Source organism: Drosophila hydei, unplaced genomic scaffold, assembly GCF_003285905.1.
Source record: "Drosophila hydei strain 15085-1641.00,03,60 unplaced genomic scaffold, DhydRS2 tig00008114-arrow-pilon, whole genome shotgun sequence".
In the NCBI taxonomy this organism is placed as follows: Eukaryota; Metazoa; Arthropoda; class Insecta; order Diptera; family Drosophilidae; genus Drosophila; species Drosophila hydei.
This window is the reverse complement of record NW_022045827.1, coordinates 3586807-3609253: the sequence shown is the minus strand read 5'-3', so window position 1 is coordinate 3609253 and position 22447 is coordinate 3586807. Positions and strand designations below refer to the sequence as shown.

General features: G+C 43.1%; 2 protein-coding genes across 2 annotated transcripts; one reads left to right on the top strand and one right to left on the bottom strand.

Moving 5' to 3' along the window:
- Positions 1 to 8683: 8683 nt before the first annotated feature.
- Positions 8684 to 14607, bottom strand: LOC111599137 (myosin-9). The gene is made up of 5 exons (XM_023314700.2): positions 13644 to 14607; positions 13358 to 13575; positions 13144 to 13288; positions 11881 to 12555; positions 8684 to 11001 (listed from the first exon to the last, which is right to left on the bottom strand). Exons 1-5 carry the CDS (start codon positions 14259 to 14261, stop codon positions 8833 to 8835), a joined length of 3825 nt encoding a protein of 1274 aa, XP_023170468.2. The 5' UTR covers positions 14262 to 14607; the 3' UTR covers positions 8684 to 8832.
- Positions 14608 to 17909: 3302 nt separating this feature from the next.
- On the top strand, positions 17910 to 21499 carry LOC111599179 (DNA-directed RNA polymerase I subunit RPA2). Its single transcript, XM_023314764.2, has 3 exons — positions 17910 to 18060; positions 18113 to 19612; positions 19671 to 21499. The coding sequence occupies exons 1-3, from the start codon at positions 17983 to 17985 to the stop codon at positions 21468 to 21470; spliced, it is 3378 nt and encodes a 1125-aa protein (XP_023170532.2). The 5' UTR covers positions 17910 to 17982; the 3' UTR covers positions 21471 to 21499.
- The last annotated feature ends 948 nt before the right edge of the window (positions 21500 to 22447 follow it).

Below are 22447 nucleotides of genomic sequence, written 5' to 3'. Positions count from 1 at the left end.
AGCACTCTTCGAGCCACCCAAAAGAAAGAAAGAACAAGTAAGCCATATGCGGATTATCTGTTTATATACATATGTATATACGATATTTAAACACATAATAAAACGTTATATAAGTGACTCATACGCGTGGCCAGTGTAAGTGGCACAGCAGCTCCTGAGCTGCTGCCAGGCAACGCCCCAAATCATGGCAACCTGTGCCAGAGGGAGACACCGAGATAGAATACGCACTGTCGAGAGTGAGGGGGAAACATGATGCTGAAAAAGTGAGACCAGCTAAACATTGATCCCTATCGACATGTCAGCTACAGTAGCCACAGCAGCGCTACTGCAACAGCTTAACACGAGGCACAAGCAGCACGCAAGCTGCAAAAAACCATTTTTCTTCAAAGATCAATGCGGATACGGACCAGCTAAAGAGGGCTACGCATGTGACTTGATGTTCATAAGTGTGTGTGTGTCAGTGTAGTATGTAAGTAGATGTGTATGTGTGCGTGTACACAAAACATATTGATTCACTTATATCTAGATTCTAAGAATTAAGAAGTACACAGTAGTAGATAATACGAACTCAATTCTAGTACAGGAGCAGCTACATTTATGATGATCACCTGATATTTCCTATATGCCACGCCCACCGGAGGCATAACAAACATTAATATTTAAAAGATTGACTTCACATAATATCAGATTGCTCTCGCACTTGAAGTACTATGAATGAAGCTGAAGGTATCCACAGTAATAAACATATATCAAAATGTTGAGGTCAAACACAATTTTATATAAAAGATCTCAATATATATAAAAGTTAAATATACAAAAATCAATAAACTATATTCATACTTGGTCATGAACTAATACATATTCATGTATTTCGTTAGTTTACAGATGTTCCCTTCGTCAACTGCAGCATAAATAAAGCCCACCATAAAAGTATAATAAAAGTCTTTAATAAGAACTTGGAATATTTACAAGTTCACCGCATTGTCATATCTAGCATTTTTGAGTAAGCGGAAGTGGGTCAAAATATATCGAAAATAAAAAACAAACAAAAAGACAAGAAAGACAACATTTATTCAAATTAAAAACAAAATAAAAATGTATTTGGCAAATTAAAAATGAATGAAATCCAAAGTCGAAATCAAAATCGCATTTATTTTGTCAAAGCTCGGTGGGAGCTTGGAATAAATATATATATTATATTTTTCAGCTTTGTTCGTATCGTAAAGATCTTATCTTCTCTTTTTTTAACGAGTTTTCAAGCGTAGCGTTTATCAAATGCTTGAATGCATAATTTGAATCAAATATGCACTAATTAAATATATTAAAGAAGCATAAAACTCTAGAGGGCATTATCTACGCCTCCTTAGCTTATCTATATTTACATGTGTAGGGCCTAAACTGTGACTTTTGCTGTTGCTTTTGGCCATTTGCATAGGCCCCTACGCAGCTGCTAATGAGCTGGCGAACAGTTTTTTGTCTCCTCGTCAAGCGAAGCGTAGGTGTTCGGCGTGTAAGATTAGATTAGGCTAATCAGCCAAGCGAGATCTCTACTATGGATACGAGACATCAAAAGCAGCTCCGTCATACACACACGCATACTGGATAAAGATGAGCTGAATGCCGAGGCGTAAGCCCGCAAATAGTCAGCTCTGTTAGATAGCGCACTTGCAACTATACGAATCAAGTTGAGAGAGCAGTTGCCTCTAATTGCCGATAATTAACTCAATCGAAATGCGATTTATAATTTCTGCTCGCAACAAATTAAAATTGCCATTGGTGGCATTTGTGGCATGCAACTCATATAAAACGGCGCAAAATCTGACAAGCCAGAACAACATCATAAAGCTGACAGGAATGTGCTACAAACAGTGTCCTGCACCTGATAATACCCTGTAAATATAGTGAGTGCTTCTAAATTGATGTAAATTTTGTCTATAAGCTTCAAGCTTATTTGCTCCCACAATATGTCCACGTTAACCAATTGCTAGTATAGCAAATATTATTTTCCTCCATCTTATCTCTGACATGTTAAAAAGTCGCTAATTTCTCACTCATTTTCTCTCTTTATATATGTATACCCCTATATATATCTCTCTTCCTGAATATTTATCTTTCCCTTAATATATTTTTCAATTTATTCTTTTCTCCTTCTTTACTCTATCTCCATCTCCCTGTCCCACTCTTAACATCAGCAACTCTATGATATGCCCTCATTGTGAATTTTCCTGATTACAGGGTATGTATAAGAAAAATGTGAAATTAAATAGGCCGCAGCAGCTGCTCGAGAGCCGCAGAGAGGCTGAGAGACACGGCAGTTCGGGGACATTTTTAGGCGTGCCCAAAAAGGAGCAGCCGACCGACCCGCTCACTAATTTGCCATTTAGGCCGGCATCTCTGGCATTTGTGACAGGCAAAGGCAAAGGCAGAGGCAAAAGCAAGAAAAGCAGCCGCTGAAAAGTTCCAACATAATGGCTTAATGCAGAGAGTCAGTGAAGTCACAGTTGCTGCCCAGCGAATAGCCCAAGTGCTGATAATTAACAATTTCAGGTGCCATTCGGGCTGAATCTTTGGGGATTTTATATAGATTTTGCAATCAGTGGGGCAATTACCTCCCCGCCAATCATCTACTTCACCTGGCTTCAAAAATCTTATTAAGTTTTGTTTGTTTTCATCATTATTTTCACGGCTGATCGGCTGAACCGTTGATCCGCTGATTCGTTGCCCATTTTCGGCCATTAAGAGTGAAAATCTTGTGTAAATCGAATTATTTGTAATTTATGGTGTGGCAGTTGTTGAATAAATGGACGTTATTACCTACCCAACAACAACAGCAACAACAGCAACAACAGCAACAAGAAGAGCAACAATAACAACTGGCAACGAGCCAGGTCTCGCCTGGCATAGCCTAAACCAATAACCATTAAGCGTGCTAAAATCAATCGAACCCTCGCACACCCGCACACCATACGCTGTATAGATATGTGTGTGTGTGTGTGTGTGTGTTGGGGTCCAAGACCACGAATCCTCCTCTCAGTTAGCTTGTGGTTGCAATTTGCAGACGATTTGCGGTTCAGCTTGCGGTTGCACTATGTGTGTGCGTGTGTGTGTGTGTAACAAAGACACAACATGGCGTACATGCTGGATGGCTGGATGCCTGGATGGCTGGATGGCTGATGCACTCGCAGCCCCAGAGCCAAACTGGTTCAAAGAGATTATCGATTTTCAATTACCAGGCGAGTGTGCGGCTAAGTAGTTTGGTTTTTGTTTGGTCTAGCAATTTTCGTAACTGCAGCTGGACTTGGTCCATGGACCTGGTCAATAGTTACATACGCAATGATCAACTATTTAGCAAGGCAGCAGGCAACAAAATATTTCCGATGGAATATATCACTAGAACAGTAGATCTTAGCCCAATTAACCAAAAGCTCATTAAAGCTCAAGAGAGTGTCGCTTGCAGTAGCAGAAGCAAGATCTGTAGACACTCAAAGCCAAATCTAAGAAAGCTTATGAATAGCTAGAAAAGTATCTAGAAAATTACGTTTAATAAAATTATTCTTTATAAAGTAAGAGCAAGCCAGAAGTAATTAGAATGAAAAACCCATAACTATAACTATAAAATAGAACTTTGGCTTCAAAAAGAACACACAGCTAACTTTTCTAAGAGTAGATACTTAAATATATATAATAATAATAATAATAATAATAATAATAAAATATATTTATTTTATATTATTTTAAATGGAAATATAATGCAAACAAACTTGTAGCACAGTGTATGAAGCTGTGATATGAGAGTTGCGAACGTCAAGGAAATTAAACAAATTAAGTGCGACACTCGGCAGCGTGTTCCCAGCGGCAAAAAAACACACACATACTGTCTCACACATACATATATGCAGATATGTCTATATATATGCTATATCTTATCTATTAAATCGTTTAACATTCATAACCCGTTTGTCCGCTGTGAGTCGAGGCGTCTATCTATGAATGAAAGCGGTTTTTTTCGTGTGTCGTATGTGATGCGACGTAATCATCGAGCTAATCCCAGAGGCAGCTAGACGGACAGACGATGAAAGCGGAGGCAGCTGCTGGACTGGCTTTGGCCAATCTTTTTTCTTCTTCGTTTGCGAGGGGGGCCCATGCTAATCGCCTGGCTTATAATTAATTAATTAGCTACTCTGATGAGCAGGAAGAAGAGAGAAAGAGATGAGGCATAGAGAGAGAGACCGAGAGTGTGTGTGACTACATGCAATAGCAAGTTCGTTGCCTAAGTCTTTTGTTTTTCACTGCAGCTGGCGTCAGAAATTTAATCAAAAAATTTCATAAATGCAGCACGAAAATTGCGCTTTTAATGACAATAATTTGCGTAATGGATTTTCATGTTTTCGTAATTGAATTTATTTTAATTTAAACCAAATTGCGCAGCGGCCACAGCCACAGCACCGTCAGCTCCGATCGGATATAATTTTATGCGCTCACGCCGTCCGCTACGCTAATTGATTATAATTCTGTCAGTCGCCACCGTCGATGGGCAACGGGATGTGGACCCATGGAGCTTCAGCTGTTGCTGTAGTTGTAGCTGTAGCTGGACTCAAGTCCCGGCCAAAGCTTCTGCTCCACATTTCGCGCATTATTTTCGCGCTCGTTAGCCGCCAGGCAGGGGCTGACTGCAGCATCTTTTGAAGATGCATCACTATCGGTGCTTGGCAGGTGTTTTGGCATCGATCGTTCAGCCTGTTAATAAATACTTGTACTCGATTTCCACCAACAGACAGACTGACTAAATAAGTGTGTATGAGACAGAGGGAGAGAGAGAGGGAGAGGGAGAGGTATTGAGGTGTTTGTAAATTGTTGCTGCAGCAGTTAATACACGTGCATTATTATATGAGGCGACGACTTCCTGAGTTGCTGCCGCTGTTGTTGTTGGCAACTGTTGGCAACCACAGCTGCCCCTTGGCCATGTTTTTGGCGCTCCTGTTGCCACAATTTACTTTTTATGAATGTCAATGGCTTTTTAATTAATTGCATGCAATTGCATTTAATGTTATTTAAGCGTATGCCCTGCAGCCAAGTTGACGTACTCTGATATTGCTGTTAAGTCTATAAAATACGCCAATTAGAACTGGTTACAACTTTGTATAAATTGAATGCAATCACGTTCTGCTCTTATAATACTATATGACATATAATAGAATTTATAGATTGCTTTAATTTAACTTAAATTAAAAGCTGACGTTTTGAAAGCACGTTAAAGTTGTAAGCATACGAAATATAGAAATGCTGTCAAATGTTGCACAAAAGTATAATAAAGATTTGAATCTTATATGAAACTTTAATTTTATAAAAAGCAAAAGCTTATTTCATAATCCAAAAGTACATAAAAGCTCACGCTAGTGTAACGTACAAGTTAACTATGTTTTTTGAAAGCCTTAAAGTTTAATGTAATCAAAAGCTTTCGACATTAATACATAAAGCTTACATAAAGCAACAACAAATGTGGCATACAAAGAATCAAGAACACTTTCAATAATAAAAGTTACACGTAAAAGCTACTGAAAACTTGAAGCACATTGTATTGTGTGCAGATACGAGCAAAGCTCTCTGAGGGCTTAACTTGCAAGCGATGAACTTTAAGCTAGTTTAAGCTTTTAAAATAAATAAAATCGGAAAAAATAAATAAAATAATTAAAGAAACTTTCAAAATATATTTAAATTTATATTAAGAGCTATGTACTGAAAAGCCAATTACAGAGTATTTTTAAGCACTTCTTTAGCCATCTAACTTATTTCTTATTTTTTTTTTTTGATAGAACATTTTTTATGTGAATTTTATGATAGTTGATTTTGTGCTGCTTAAAGCGTTCCACATAAATCCGCAATTAATTATGCTCAATTAATAAAAATGCGCAACGCTCGTTAAATTCAAGCTTTTTATGCGCCAATAAATGCGAAGCCCAAATAATTTGAAATTTCAATTCGGAATCTTTTCAATTTTGATTATTTTCTCTGTGTGTAAACGTTGTTATAGTTTTTTTTTGTATTTTATTTTGTTTTTTTTTTCATGCTACCCGCAGTTCATTAAAGGCGCTTAAATTGTATTTCATTGTGGGCTGTGGGCGTGGTCGGCTGCGCCAGAAGCGCACAAATCCAATTTAAATGCAGCTGAAGACGCAGATCGGCGGCCCGAAAAGCGCAGAGCAGACCAGATCCAAGTCAAGCCGAACCGAGCCAAGTCGAGCTGTGAGCGACCCCCTGCGCGTCTCATTGTCGTAAATCACACATTAAAATATTTATTTGTATTTTTACTTGTTTAAAAATTAGTTAAAAGCCCGCGGCGAGACTCGAACTGAGTTGGAGATCGGACTTAAAGTTGGGGACGGGACAAGAGGCCTCTCATAAGTGGAGTCCCAAGCATCGCTTCGCCTTTGTTGTGTGAGTGAATTTTAATTTCCTTTTTATGATATTTTAATTTATTTCAGCGTAAATCAAAACCAAAACGAGCTGCGCTCCACAGTCCGCCGCCACCCGCCAACCGCCCCCCTCCCCCAGAGGCTGCACTTTTAATAAATTAGATTACCTTGCTGCGCATAACGGAGGCGGCAGCAACAGGGACAGCGGCGCTTCCTTCGCGCTAACTGCATAAATCTTGAACATCCAGAGCCTAGAGTAGGACGAATCTCTAATAAAGAAGCAGCTGATGTGACACGAGCACGCACAAAAGGAACACGACTGAAGACCAAAGAAGAGAAGTTAGGAGAGGCACCCAGAGAAAAGCACGACTTAAAACAAAATGAGCTCAAAGAACGAAAAACAAAAACTATTTATAAATTAATAATTTTAAAATTAAGTCTTAATATTAAAAATAATTTTATTTTTAAAACTTGAATTAAATTATATTCATAACAATATATAATATTGTTAGAAAAAAAAAATAAATATCTCTATTAGATTAGGAAATTCCCAAATACACATATATTTCAGATTTGATAATATAAATATAAAATGAAATAGATTACAAATATAGGAAATTTTTTAAAATTTTTTTGATACTACTACTTAAGAAAATTGAAAAAGAATAATGAAAATATATTAAAATTACTTCGATATTATTAAATAACTTAAAGTATATTTATTTACATCCCTAATCATTTATGATGATTTCCAAGCTATTAACTTAATATTCTTTAGAGCTGCACAATCGTGCCTGTTCTTCTAATTCATATTAAATATCAACACGCACACATCTCTAGCTGCTTCTGGCGCACTTCCAAGCTGGCCTGGAAATGACGCGCAGACAAAGATTACTTTTTCACAGCTTGTGGTACGTCCGGCTGTTTATTAATTTGACGTTTCCAGTTGCAGTCACTGCGCGAGTTGCGCGCCGTCTGCAACAATTTGTATACATTTTTAGCCGGCAGCAGCCGAGCCCAATCTTTTGGGGGGCGTGTCGCACAACACCCACAGAAATTAAAGGCACTTAACATAAAGCTTTGCGCTGGCTGTGCTGGTCGCAACTTTAAATGCATTCATACTTCGTCTCGTTAACCGCACTGCCTCGTTGACGGCTAACGGCAGACTAAAAGCAAGCAATGCAAAAGATTTCGAAATTGGAAAAGAGCTTTGGACGAAAAGCTCAGCAGCCTGGATGTAGTATAGCTAATTGTTAGCAGATGGCGCTGCACTCTTATACGCTGTAAAGTATGCAATGAAACCTGTTGCAGCTCGAGCTGTTAATCCTGCGCAACATGTTGGCTCACACAAGTTGCATGTTGCATCTGGAAGTGTTCATTTTGCAAAAGAAGGGGCAATGTAACAGAGCTGTAATGTTAAGGAGCTAACAGCGACTGGTATCAGTGAACATTTTACAGCCGAATAAATGCAACAGAGCAGCGATGTTGAGCTAACAGTCAATGTTATGCGTGACAGGTGCTAGGAAGGGGGTGCATGGTTGGCTGCTGATGTTAGAGACATTTTCCGGATAAGTTAATGTAGAAACTCTGTTCGTCTTTTGAAAGCATATGAAACTGTGTTTTCTTTACGCCTGACTACTTTCCACTGCAACTGAGCCCACCCCCTACCCCAATTTGCATTATATTCGAGGGCATTTGCATGGAGACGCAGCAGTAGAAGAAGCTGCGCTAACTAGTCGCACTTTTTGCCTGCATATGCAAAAGGATAATGCGACACGTAAATCTATCTGCGAAATTCTTGTCATGCATGCGAATCTAATAACTGGAATCTTAGCGAACCTCCCGCACCGCCCACATTCCATACGAACTTAAGTGAAATACTTTTGCGCCACTTCTTCTACGTCTTTATAGCCAATATCGTTATTTATAGCCGGCGATTAGCTGTCTTGACTTTCTTCGCGCATAACTTCCGCTGCAGCTGCTTTTTGTTCAACTACTCGAGGCGTTGTGTGGTGAAAAAGGGTGCAAGAGTTTCGATTCCATTTTCTAACATTTTGTCAATTTTTTCCAAAAGGTTACAAGCAACCCTCGTTATAGTACAAACTTTTACATATTTTATTTTAAGTCAAAAAAAAACGCCCAGAGTGTACAATTGAAATCATATAAAACACAAACGTATATATATATATATGTCTATATATATATCTGAAAATATATATATCTGAATATATATATTCATATTCATATACATAGTAATTATAGTAATCGGGCTGAGCAGTTAATCTTGCGAGTTTCGTAGTTTATATTTAAATTCTAATGAACATTTTTGCATATAATAGTTATAAGGAGTCCAATCTGATTCCATTGCTGCTAGATGGAATCGTCGAAAGTCTTGAGTTTGCAGCTGGCTTTCTGGCTTCTACTGCTGTGGCTGCTGCATTTCCAAATTTGCAGTTTCAACCAGCTGCGCTTCCGTCTGTGTCTCCGTCTGCTGCTCCTCTCCCAGCTCCTCCTGCTTCTCCAGCTCGTCAGCACCTTGTAGCTGCTCCAGCTTCTCACCATCGTTCTCCACTGCCGCGCTGGGACCCGCTGTGGGATAAGGCAAAGAGCGCAATCGCAGAACCATGTCCTCCAGTGTCTCTGCCTTCGCCTCAGTCACGACCTCAACTTTATCCTCCTTGCTGCGCTTCTTGTGGGCATCCTCATGCCTTGCGGCGGCGCAGAGCTGCGCCTGTGGCTGACTCCTGGCCGGCGTCTTGGGTATTGCGCCTGTAGATTGACGCAGGGCCAACTGACTGGCTGTTGCTGTGACCGTCGCACAGCAAGCGGCGCCACTGGCCTCATCCACGATGCTGGTGCTGCTGCTGGTAACCTGCTCCCCAACGGGCAGTGTCTGCTCGAGCAGCTCTGCCTCCTGTCGTCGGCTCGCCTCTCGCTGTGCTATGCGATTGATCATGGCGGTTCCTCGCTCGGATGTGTTGCTCAGACGTGCTATCAGCTCGTCGCCCTGCTGTTCGAGGCGACGCAAACGCTCCGCTCGATTTGCCGAGACACGCTCGATGTCTTCCAGGCGTTGCTCCACAGTCAGTGAAAGGCTGGCCGCAGTCTGAGCTTGAGCCTGCGCCTGAGCTTGATCCTGACCATCGTAACGTTCATGCAGCGTGTCCAGTCGATTAGCCAGACCCTCGCCCCGTTCCGTGTTGCGAGCGAGCTGAGAGATCAGTTGTTGACTCTCATGTTCCAGGCGCTGCAGACGGGCGGCACGACGCGAAGTATACTCCTGCTCCTCGGCAGTTAAGGGCGACTCGGTCGGTTCAGCGGTCTCTTCCTTGGGCTCCTCCTCGGTGTTGCTCTCGAAGCTGGCCTCGCGACTGGGCGCACGTCGAATACGATCCAGCGATTTCTTCAAATAGTGTCCACGATCTGTGGTGCGCTTGATGCGTGACAGCAGCTGACGTGATTCCTCCTCCAGTCGACCCAGGCGCTCAGAGCGTTTGCGCGTGTACTCCTCCTCACGAGGCGTTAGGCTGCCTCCGCCCGTGACCGGTGCAGAGCTGGCTCGAGTCATGCGCTCCAAGCGCTTCCGATTGATGAACTCGTCCAGCGGCACAGCATGCTGCACGGGCGCAATCTCGTCCTGGAAGCGACACAGCTGCACCTCAAGGCGCTCCCGATTGCCAGAGGTCTCCAGCACCTGTTGTATCAGCGATTGGCATTGCTGTTCCAGTTTCTGTATGCGACTGGCTGTGCCCGCATCTGTGGGTGACGAGTGTGGGGAGTTGCCTGTGGTTGCTTGCAACTTGCCACGCTGCCTGCTGCGTGAGCTGTGTGCGGTTCTGGCCACTGCACCGCGTGATGTGCCAGCCACATCTTGTTGCTGCTGTTCCTGTTCCTCCTCTTCCTCATCCGCCTCCGCCTCCGTTTCGCGCCAGCCACAAGTGGGCGGTGCACTATTCCAGCGCAGCACAATCTCCTCATCCTCCGCCGCCAGTCCGGCTGCAGCTGCCGCCTGACGACCCGGCGATGTGCTCTGCATGCGCTTTATTTTGCGTGTATGTTCAAACTGATCCCTCAAGTGCTTGCGACGGGGCGCAGCATCTGCAGCCACTGCCACAGCCGCAGCCGCAGCTGACGCTTCATCAGCTACAGCTGCGACTGCCCCTGCTGCTGCGGCAGTGTCCTCATCCGACTGGGGTCCAGAGTCGCTGTAACCACTTTCCGCCGAGTGATTGGCATCCTCCAGTTTGCGTCGCGCAAATTCGCGTCGCCAATCATTGCACTGTTCCTGGCTCTCATCGTTCTTGGCCCGTGCCGCCGCCCATTTGCGTCGACAGTACTCCAGCTCATCCTTCAGCTCGCTGAGCAGACGCCGTTTCTGCTGCAGCTGATAGCGCAGTATTTGCTCCTGTGTGTGCAGCTGGCGATGCTGACGCTGCATTTTGCCAACCAGATGCCAAGTCTTCGTCAGCTCCAAGCTGACCGCACTCAAACGCTTTTCCTGCTCGTTCAGCCTGTTGTCCAAATGACAGTTGAGAGTCTTCAGACGATTCGTTTCCTTAACCAGAGATTTCTTTTCCATAATCAGATCCTAGAAAGGGCATATTATAGCATAACTATGTGGCATCTATATATACATCGAAGCGTATTTGTGTCTATCGTAACCCGAGGAGCTCTCTACTTTGCTCTCTTCAAGCGAGTGCATATTTTTTTTTTTATAATTAAAACTTCCTATGGAGCAGTGCCAGCGCACCTCACCTCCAGTATTATTTACCATAAGTCCATAATGCCATCTATGTAGCTATCTAGATCCCTACAAGCTTGCTTAAGCCAACTTTCAATGGGGTATACGTTTAGTTTGTAACTTTGTGTTGGGGCGAGCTTTAAAAGTTCTCACAAACCCCCAAATGGAGTGCCGAAATGCTTGCTCACTGGCTTCGATTTGTTGTTGGCTTTTCGTTTTGCTAATCCACAAGCAGGCAACCCGGCTCCCGGCTACCGCCTCCCGACGCCCAACACCCCACCCTCGTCTACTCTGGCCAAAGAGTGTGCAACATGTTTTGTGCTCAACCGATAAATTCAATTATGTGCACAACAACTGGCGCCCACTTTGCTGACTCGAAAAAGCCAGCCAGGGGCCCCCGCCCGGACGTCAGCAATAATGAAGCTACGCCTGCTTGGCCTGCACTTTACTAAATAAAGCGCTTAAGTGAATAATGCAAAACTTTGCAACGGCCCAGGACAAGTAGCAGAACCAGCACGAGCACGAGACTGCGAGCGACGACGACGACGACGACGACGACGACTAGAAGCCACACCAGATCCTAGACCGACACAGACACGGACATAGCCAGGCTGGGGACTTGCACTTGCTGCACTTCATCAGCAAACCGGATACGACAGCTAACAAGCCCGATTGTCCGCAGCACTTGAGCGGCGGCAGCGGCAGCAGCATTCGCTTCATACTCACCTTTAGCTTGATGTAGGTCTTGCTGACACTCAGCTCTGGAGCTTTGCCTGTTGCAGCTGCAGTTGCAGTTGTTGTTGCGCCTCCTGCTGATGCTGCTGCTGCTGCTGCTGATGTTGTTGTTCCTGCTGTTGTAGCTGCTGCTGCTGTTGGCGCTGCCTTGTGGGCATCCTCGGCAGCTGCTGGCTGCTCTTCAAACTGCACGCGCTCGATTTTGTGGTGACTCAAGAGCTCCATCAACACTTTCCAAACTTTTGGCAAGTTACCAATGATTTCTTGGGCCGTGGCAACTTTTCCCATAATTTCGGGCTCATGGCTTTTTAACGAAGCCGCAGTAGCGGTCACTCCTCCGGCACTGCGCCTGCGATGCCTTCTGACGCTCGGCTCTGGCTTGACAGAGTCCGTGATATCTTCGCCCATAGCTTTGACCTCACTTTCCGAGTTTGGCGTGGGCGTTGCACTGCGACTTTTGTCACTTTCTGCCTCAACGTCGTCCGATTTGGCCGCCTGCTCGACCAGCTCGAAGAGCAGCTTGGGCAGCGTTGCGCCATCGCTGCAGCTGCCCTCCGCCTGTGTCATCTCGTTCAACAGGTCGCGATTCTCCTCCAGCATTTGTGTCAAGCGATCAATATCCAGATTATTCTTGCCATTGAAGCCCATTACAAGTTGGCTAAAGAGCTGTCGTCAAATAAAGATGAATGTGTATGAATGGGTATGCATTAAGAATTTCACTCTATTCACACTTTGACTCTGCGGATATTTCTAGTGATGTCAACCATGTTTAAGAAGGTATCCCTGCTTTAAGCTATTCTCTTTGATTGTTCGCATCTGCAAAGCCTTTCTGATTTATTGAAAATATTATCTTTCTATTGCTCTCTTAACATTCAGTAAGTAGAAGTGATTGTAGCCTCTCATCTAGGCTTTGATAATTTGGTCACTTTGAAACATCTATTCTAGAAGGACAACTAACTCTTCTGCCAACTATTCCTGCTTTTTTACCAGTGGAAATTTGAAAGCCAATATTTTCTACTGCTTAATAAAGAACTCAAGTATTTCGCCTGGGCAATTTGTAACAGGGAAAATAGCCAACGATTTGTGGGCAAAGGAATAGGAAAGCGTATCTCCTTATTATATTTCCTTGCCTAACAGTTACTAAGCTGCTTCCTTTGTTGCTAAAGATAAGATATTACATAATTTCATAACTCTGATCTATATATATATATAACTCAGCGCGGATGTCTGCTTGAAAATGTTGCTGATGCCTACCAAATTAACTGCGCCCACTTGCTCCTTGAGGGCACGTTTCTCGTACTTGTGCTCGGCGCACTCCTCGCGCACCTTGGCCAGCTCATCGTTGGCTGTTTCCAGCTCCTTGAGCAGCAATTGATTTCGTTCCTCGCAGCTCTTTGTTCTGCGAAGAGGAAATTGAAAGTGATGCACACTGACAGCCAGCAGACTCCCCCGCCCACTCCGCACTTACTTCTCTTGCTCGGCGATTAGCTCATCCTTCTTAATCGAGATGAGACGCTGCAGATTCTCATATTCGGCAGCGGCCACGCGCTGACGCTCTTCGTACAATTGCCGCAACTGTCGTATGTTGACCAGCTGACGTTCGTATTCCTGACGCAAGTTGTTGGACATGATCTTCATTTCCCGCTCACTGAACGAGTTCTCGATCTCCTGCAGCTTCATCTTCAGCTGAGGGCGAGCAAAAGAAAGCTAGTGTTATTTTCGAATGGCAAGCTTCCTGTGTGGGCTGCTCTAACCTGTGCACATTGCTCCTCCTTGACACTGAGCATCTGCTTGCAACAGCAAATGACCTCCTTAAGGGTGCCCACTTGTCGTTGAACAACATCCTGTTCGCTGCGTAATGAGAGATTTTCGGCATTGGCCAATTGCAGGGCCAACTGTGCGTTGGCCAACTCAATGTTGGCATGCCGACTGCGACTACTGGGATTATCATCATCCGGATCAGGCTGCGACTCCTCAGCCAGCGGCGCTTCTACGTGCTGCGACTGTGTTTGTCGTCTTAGACGTTGATTTTCCGCCTTCTCCTGTGCCAGTTGCTCACGCAATTTGCTCAGCTCCTCACGCATATCCTGCACGGCTGTTTGGCGTGCCAAACGCTTGGTGGCCAACTGCTCCCGGAACTCCTCCAGCGTGGAGCCATCGGCCTCTGGCTTGGGCTCTGCTTCTGCTGCTTCTGCTGCACCAGTTGGTTCCGTGTCCATAGCGTGCGCCGGCTGCAGCTGCTCCTGAACTTGTTGCAGTATTAAGTTTTCGTGTTCTATTTGCTGCCACCAGGGCTCATCGAGCGTGTCTGTGGACGTTGCGGATGGCACTGATTCATGTGCCGACTGACTCGTTGACTCTGCATTTCCCATTCTTGCGTTGCTTTTTTATGCTGCAGGCCCAAGAACAAAGAAACGATCCGCTTGCTGCGCTGTTTCTGGTATGCCAAATGCACTCGATTTATTGCTGTTGTTGTTATAGTCAGCTACTGCGTCTGTTTACTTTTTGTGGCACCCGTTGAGATTTACGTTAATGCGACTTTTCTTTTACGCTTCTTCTAGAGTCAAGTCAAAGAGCCAGAGAACACAAAGAGCCGACCGCCCAGCCAGCTGCGCCTTCTCCCACAATTTCGATCAGGCGAACTGTTTCAACAAAAAAGCCAACAAAAACTTGGCACACACACTTCTATCTCTCTATCTATCTATCTATATATATATATATTTAGATATATATTGCTATCGCACGCGCGATTTCGCAATTTTTTATTGACTTTCACTTTTCTCAAGAATCACAATTCTAAGAAGTTATACTAGTTGATTTAGCTACATATACTATATATATATATAATGCCAACTCATATACTTCTTTGTTTAGAAACTAATAAATAGGTGCACGAAAAACTTTAAAGTAATTCTCTAGTATACATATGCTCAGAGCATACGCGTGTTCGTATGGAAAATTTTCGATTTTCGGTTTTCCGTCGCGAGGCACTTTGCGCTTGGCCAGCTCGTGAAAAACTGAGTGAACAGTTTCTAATGGGTTGCTATTTTTAAAAAAACCGAAGAAAAAAACCAAGAAAACTCAGAAGTTCTCTTGCTCTGTGCGCTCTATGCTTGGCTCTCGGTCAGGGCTGCCTGCCCAAACGCTTTGTTGCATAGTCAAATAGGCAGAAAAAAAGAAAGCAGCGAAGACGATTCCACTCTGTGGTTCGAGACAGGATTTTCCCCGAATTCCTTGATTTATATGTTTATATTCGAGTGCATTTCATATCAAATCTGTCACATGAATAGATTTAAATTTAGCTGCGACACGTCAAGTGCGATTATGACTAAGAGACAAATAAAACAGTTGCCACATTTGATCAACAACAAAATAAGTAGCGAGCCATTGCCTTGGCACTGAAACATCTACACACAACAACTTGCATAAATATTTAGAAACACAAGTTAGTTTATATTAAATGGAAGATTAAATACCCTAGATGCTATATAAAACCATTTATAGATGTGATTAACTGCACTTTCAATGCTAAATCCTATTCAAATTAAACTTAAAATTAAATAAATTCGATAAAGGAAATTTAATCATCATAGGCATATGCTGTGGTACCCCATCAGAAACAAATTATTATCTTTAGTCAGTTTCGAACAGTTATCCTAAAAGATATAGTTTTTAGAAGCATTATCAAATTCGAATGTAAGTTTAAGATATCTAAAGAAATAAAACATTTTGTCATAAAAGTGCCCAATTTTCGAGCCAGTTAAGTCATATGGTGTGACGATTCAAATAAATACAATATATATATATACAAAATATAATACAAATAAACAACTGAATCAAATTTTATACAAACCGCTTTGCAGACAGCTCAGTTCACATAGGTGCATAGACAGTTCAAAGTCGACTGAGCTGCCTTATATGAGCGTAAATATGTGCTTTCGAAATATACAATAAGAGTGCGCCCAGTCGGGAGTATCCGACTAGAAATTGCCCTGAAAACTGCTTAGAAACCCACACCAAATTATCGTTAACTTGCACGGACAGACGAACATGGCTAGATCGACTCAGACTCGATATCCTGAGCAAGATTATATAGATTTCACGGGTCTGCCACGCTTCCGTTTACGTGTGCCACACTTTTTTAAAATAATTTTGCCCTCAATTCCCATTTTCATTTGCCTCAGAATTATAATATTCTTTACTAACCTTATGCCCTCATACTATTTACTAATCATTACAAAGCAAACTTTCTATTATATGTGCGTTAGCTGTGGGTCTTAACCTAACTCTAATGAGACTTGCAAACAATCTGGCATATTACCTATTAGGAAGGCAAACAAATGCAAGTATTTTAAATCAGAGCAAAAATATCTGGTATACACTTTCTATATGGCGTAGCATTTGTGCAGATGCTATAGTGTTTGCATTGTTTTTTCAGATGCACTCCCACCAAAAAGTTTTTGGCAAAAGTTTCAAATGAAAATGCATTTTGCAACAGATTTTTCCACTGGCAACGCCAATTTTCCTGCTACTGTTTTTTTTTTTCGGCTAACTTGCCCATTGTCGACGGCATTTGAAAAAGTGGGAAACACGCAGCAATGACTTTGAATGAGCACAACGTGCAGGCAAGGCGCGGGTGGCGGCTGGTGTAGGGCACACACATTTGGTAGGGTTTCCTGCTGCTGCTAAGTGTCGCCCTACGTCAGAGCAGCGGGAGTAAAGCGACACACTCGCAGAGACACTGAGTAGCGAGCAGCGAGCAACTCAGGCTTGAAAATGAAAATCAACAATGCAATTTGCCATGTTGCCTCTTTGTTAGCCTGGCCAGAAAGGAGGAAAAAAAGTGAAAATAATATAAAATGTAAGCGACTAAAACTTGAAGCGCGTTTGCCAAAGTTGGCAAAACCGAGCCATGTCCCGCCCCCAATACCGGCGGATGCCTTGATCAACTTTGGTCGAGATTGCGCCAGGCAAATGTGCAAGCGGCAAGGACAGTGCCAGCAAAAAGTTGACGCTAAGGCAAGCGAGAGTGACCGAGATGGAGATAGAGGGAGAGAGCGAGGGGCATTGCGCGTATGAACGAGATAGCGTGCTTGAGAAAGCGTGCATTGTGTTCATTATAATGGCATAATAAACCGAAGCGCCTGTGTTGCAGCTCTTCGTGTTGTTGTTGTTTTTGTTGCTGTTATTATTATTGTTGTCGCTTGGCTTCTCGTGTTTTCTCAAGTTTCAGCAGTTATTCTTTGACTGGCTGAAGTTAATAATAACTAATGAAACTTTTGCAGCTTCATTATGCCAAAAACGGGCTCATATAGAACAGGCTGTCATATAGTATGGTATATGCCCTTGTGGCTAATTAACGTAACTTAGACCAATATACACGTTAGCCGAAACCTTAACTTAATCTAGAATGTTGAGACCCAGATGCAAGCCTTAAAGCTGTACATTTGTAAGCAGCAGACACTCGCATAACTAATGCAACAAACTTGTGCATATTTTGCGGCGGAGGATGCCAAGCAACAACAAGAACAACAACAACAACAGCATCAGTAGCAGTAATAGCAGAATCATAACAAGGCAAGTAGCCAACTTCATTAAGCAGCAACACGTTGACACTTCCGACTTACGCTTCATTTCCGTAGTCATGCATTTATACATACAAATTGTTGCAGAACTTACGTGCTTATGTGTCCTTGCAATAGCAATTGCGTCAACATTATCTAATCTCTGCACTTGCAGCACACTTGTAAGCCACATCACATATTTAAATAACTAACAATTTTGGCGCAAAACTTTACATCAGCTGAGCACATTATGCAAAATGAAGATTACGCACATGTGCATGGTTTCCATTTTAAGCGTAACGTCACAAAAATCGAGTATGCAATATTCACCATCCAATTAGAATCAGGTAAACGTGACGTAACGAAACTCTCAACAAGCTACCTTCATAAATTCAACATTCTTGGCCTGCAACAGGTTGGCAGCGCCATCGATAGACACAAGCAACCTATCGATTACTTTGACAGCACGTGCAACGGGAAGAGCCGTTTGATTTTGTTTACGTTTTATTCGTGCAAGAATTCCTGAATAATGAACAACATGAAAGAATATCCAGTGCTGACAAATTCACGGCCTGAGTTCAAACAAATACCGAAAACATTGAATAAGGTAAATTCATGAGCACTGTTAAATACAGCTTTTCATAAAACTTCTCTTGCAGCATCTTGCAAATTTAGGTGCACCGCATGTGGACTCTTTCGATGAAATGATAGGTGTCGGCCTGGAGCAAGTGGCTAAATATATGGTGCCACAGCAATTTCAAACACCTGCCGGCGAGCGTATTAGCATAAATGTTGACAGCATTTGGATATCCAAACCGCAAGTGCCAATGGACGTGATTGATGTGCGCACACGTGAAGTATATCCAACAGATGCGCGACAATTACACGCTTCCTATTCGGGCGTGTGCTCCGTGAGGCTTGGTTGGACTGTGAATGACCTAGAAAAGTCCTCCATCAATATGGATCTAGGCGAAGTGCCAGTCATGCTGCGCTCACGTGCATGCAATCTGGGCAACGCATCGCCCGCGGAGATGGTAAAGCATGGCGAACACGATAGCGAATGGGGCGGCATTTTTGTGATACGCGGCAATGAGAAAATCGTGCGCATGCTCATCATGACGCGACGCAATTACCCGATCTGTGTAAAGCGCTCCTCGTGGAAGGATCGAGGTCACAATTTCAGCGAACTTGGCGTCATGGTGCAAACTGTGCGAGACGATGAGATGTCCTTGACTAATGTTCTGCATTATCTCAACAATGGGACCGCTCGTTTTATGTTCTCGCACGTCAAGCGTCTTTCCTATGTGCCCGTCTGCCTCATACTTAAGTGTCTCATGGACTATACAGACGAGCAGATATATAATTGTTTGATTCAGGGTTACGAGTCGGATCAATACTATTCAACCTGTGTGCAGAGCATGTTGCGCGATGTGCAGAACGAGGGTGTCTATACATCTGCTCAATGCCGTTCATTTATAGGAACACTGTTTCGTTCCCGTTTCCCCGAGGTGCCAGACTGGATGCCAGATGAGGCTGTAACGGAGTTTATCATGCGCGAACGCATTATGGTCCATTTAAACACAAATGAGGAGAAGTTCCAGCTGATTGTATTCATGGTGCAAAAGTTATTCCAATGCGCTCAGGGCAAGTACAAGGTTGAGAATGTCGACTCAGCCATGATGCAGGAAGTTTTGCTGCCCGGACATCTCTACCAAAAGTACTTGGGCGAACGTATTGAGATGTGGCTACTGCAGCTGCGAAAATGTCTGCTGAAGAAGCTTAATACACCGGATTCTCTGGTGAGCAGCAGCATCATGTCACAGTGCATGCGACAAGCGGGCGGCGTTGGCAGAGCTATGGAATCCTTCCTGGCCACGGGCAATGTGGCCTCGCGCACAGGTCTAGGTCTGATGCAGAACTCCGGCCTTGTAATTATGGCCGAGAATATCAATCGCATGCGGTACATGTCCCATTTTCGTGCTATTCATCGTGGCTCCTATTTTACTACTATGCGAACCACAGAGGCGCGTCAGCTATTGCCCGATGCCTGGGGTTTTATTTGTCCAGTGCATACGCCTGATGGTACACCCTGTGGTCTGCTTAACCATTTGACCCTGACTTGTGAGATATCCAAGCGCCCGGATCCCAAGCTGCTGCAGGTGAGTAGTCTACTAAACATTTATATCGACTATAGTTATTAAACATTCTTATTTATAGACAATTCCCGCTATGCTATTAGAAATGGGCATGATTTCATTATCACAGCAAGGCCAGCCGAATGCCAAGCTGTATGTGGTATTCCTAGATGGCAAGCACTTAGGCTACATATTTCAGAGTGATGCTACCAAAATGGTGGAAGATCTGCGTTATGCTAAAATCACGGGTCAAGTTCCCGAAATGATGGAAATTGGTTTCATTCCCTATAAGAAAAATGGTCAGTTCCCTGGACTGTTTCTTTTTACAGGCCCCACTCGCATGATGCGTCCCGTATGGAATCTGAAATGGCAACGAGTCGAATATATTGGCACTATGGAACAACTGTATATGGAAATAGCCATAGACGAGAAGGAAATTTATCCAGATTTTACCACACATCTTGAATTGTCGAAAACTCACTTCATGAGCAATTTGGCCAACTTGATACCCATGCCTGACTACAATCAATCACCACGTAACATGTATCAGTGTCAGATGGGCAAGCAGACAATGGGGACACCCTGTCTCAACTGGCCCAAACAAGCAGCCAATAAGCTTTACCGCTTACAGACACCAGCGACGCCGCTGTTCCGCCCGGTGCACTATGATAACATACAACTTGATGACTTTGCCATGGGCACAAATGCAATTGTGGCTGTCATTTCATATACCGGCTACGACATGGAGGACGCCATGATCATCAATAAGTCCGCCTATGAGCGGGGATTTGCCTACGGCAGTATCTACAAATCCAAGTTTGTACAGCTGTCCAAAAAGCAGAGCTATTTTGCGCGTCATCCGCATATGCCAGAACTGGTCAAGTATTTGGATACGGATGGACTGCCGCATCCAGGCACCAAGCTAAGCTATGGCTCACCTTTATACTGCTACTTTGATGGCGAGATCTCCACATTCAAAGTAGTCAAAATGGACGAGAAAGAGGATTGCATTGTGGACAGCGTGCGTCAGTTGGGTAGCTTTGAGTTAATGCCTCGAAAGACTGTGTGCATAACGTTGCGTGTGGCACGTCCTGCAACGATTGGCGATAAGTTCGCCTCGCGTGCTGGACAAAAGGGTATCTGTTCGCAGAAGTATCCGGCTGAGGATTTGCCATTTACCGAATCCGGACTCATACCGGACATTGTGTTCAATCCCCACGGTTTCCCCTCTCGTATGACAATCGCCATGATGATCGAGACCATGGCAGGCAAAAGTGCTGCCCTTCATGGCGGCGTGTACGATGCGACACCGTTTCGCTTCTCCGAGGATAACACAGCTATCGATTACTTTGGAAAAATGTTGGAGGCAGGAGGCTACAATTATTACGGCACAGAGCGTCTATATTCCGGCGTTGATGGACGCGAAATGACAGCGGATATATTCTTTGGCGTGGTGCATTATCAGCGATTGCGTCACATGGTGTTCGATAAGTGGCAAGTGCGATCGACGGGCGCAGTCGAGGCACGCACCAATCAGCCGATCAAGGGACGCAAACGTGGCGGTGGTGTTCGGTTTGGTGAGATGGAACGTGATGCCTTGATCTCGCATGGTGCCGCATTCCTACTGCAGGATCGACTCTTTCACAATTCGGACAAAACACACACGTTGGTGTGCCACAAATGCGGCAGCATTTTGGCGCCTCTGCAACAAATTATCAAGCGCAACGAGACGGGTGGCTTATCCTCCATGCCGGAAACGTGTCGACTCTGCGGCGAAAGCAGCAGCGTTTCCATGATCGAAATACCCTTCTCGTTCAAGTTTCTGGTCACTGAGCTGAGCTCGGTCAATATAAATGCCAGATTCAAGCTTAATCAGATTTAAACTTAGTAATTCAATTGTTGACATACTTATTGCATATTATAACTTTAACTGACTATTCAATATTTGTAATAAAGTTACTTGCTATAAAAATGTCGACTTATGGATACCTGTTATATCATATTCCCTTTATAAAGTTGTTCTCCCAGTGAAACATCAAAATCGTTGATTTTCGAGTTACATTTTTCAAATTTCCATAGATTTTTATTTATTTTAAATACATATTTCATTTTGTTTACAGTTAAATTCCTGCATTTGCTATCTGTAGTTTGTTTTTTGCTTTTTGCCTTCGTAGTTTTTGCTGGTATCTTTAAATGGGGAATTCGTTTAACAATTTAACTATCGCAGCGTTTAGAAAATAAATTTCTAAATTGCATGCAAATAAAAGCTTAAAAAATGTGTGTATATTTTTTTATATATGTATATTCATTTATTATTCAAATGTATTGTTTATTTATTTTTATTTGTATTTGTTCTTGTGTTTCCTGCTTGCAACATTTTATGGCGCTTCAGATGCACATCGGGGGAATTGTTAATACTTTGCTGATTGATATTTAATGTACTTATTATGCTTATGCCAAACAAAACTTCGACTCCATTTTGAATTTCGAACAATTTCTATATAGTTTATATTTTGTTTTTTGTTTTTTTTTTTTACAATCATATCTATGGTACATATACGAAATAATACATAGTACATGCTCATCAGGATCAATCGAGAATTTTTGCTATATGTATAATAATAAATTGTTGTAATGCTTGTCCTTTAATATATATGTACTTGTAGTAGTATTTGTAGTATACTTTATTATATTAGTTTGTTCAATTTCAACAATGTTTTACGTAATGTTTTGTATATGTGTCTGTGTTTTGTGTTTGTGTGTAATCGAAAAATTTGTATGTGATTTTCACCATCTAATTATTTGTCTATCATTTAATGAGATTTACCGCGTGCATGGCTTCCTCCCAGCCTCTTACCA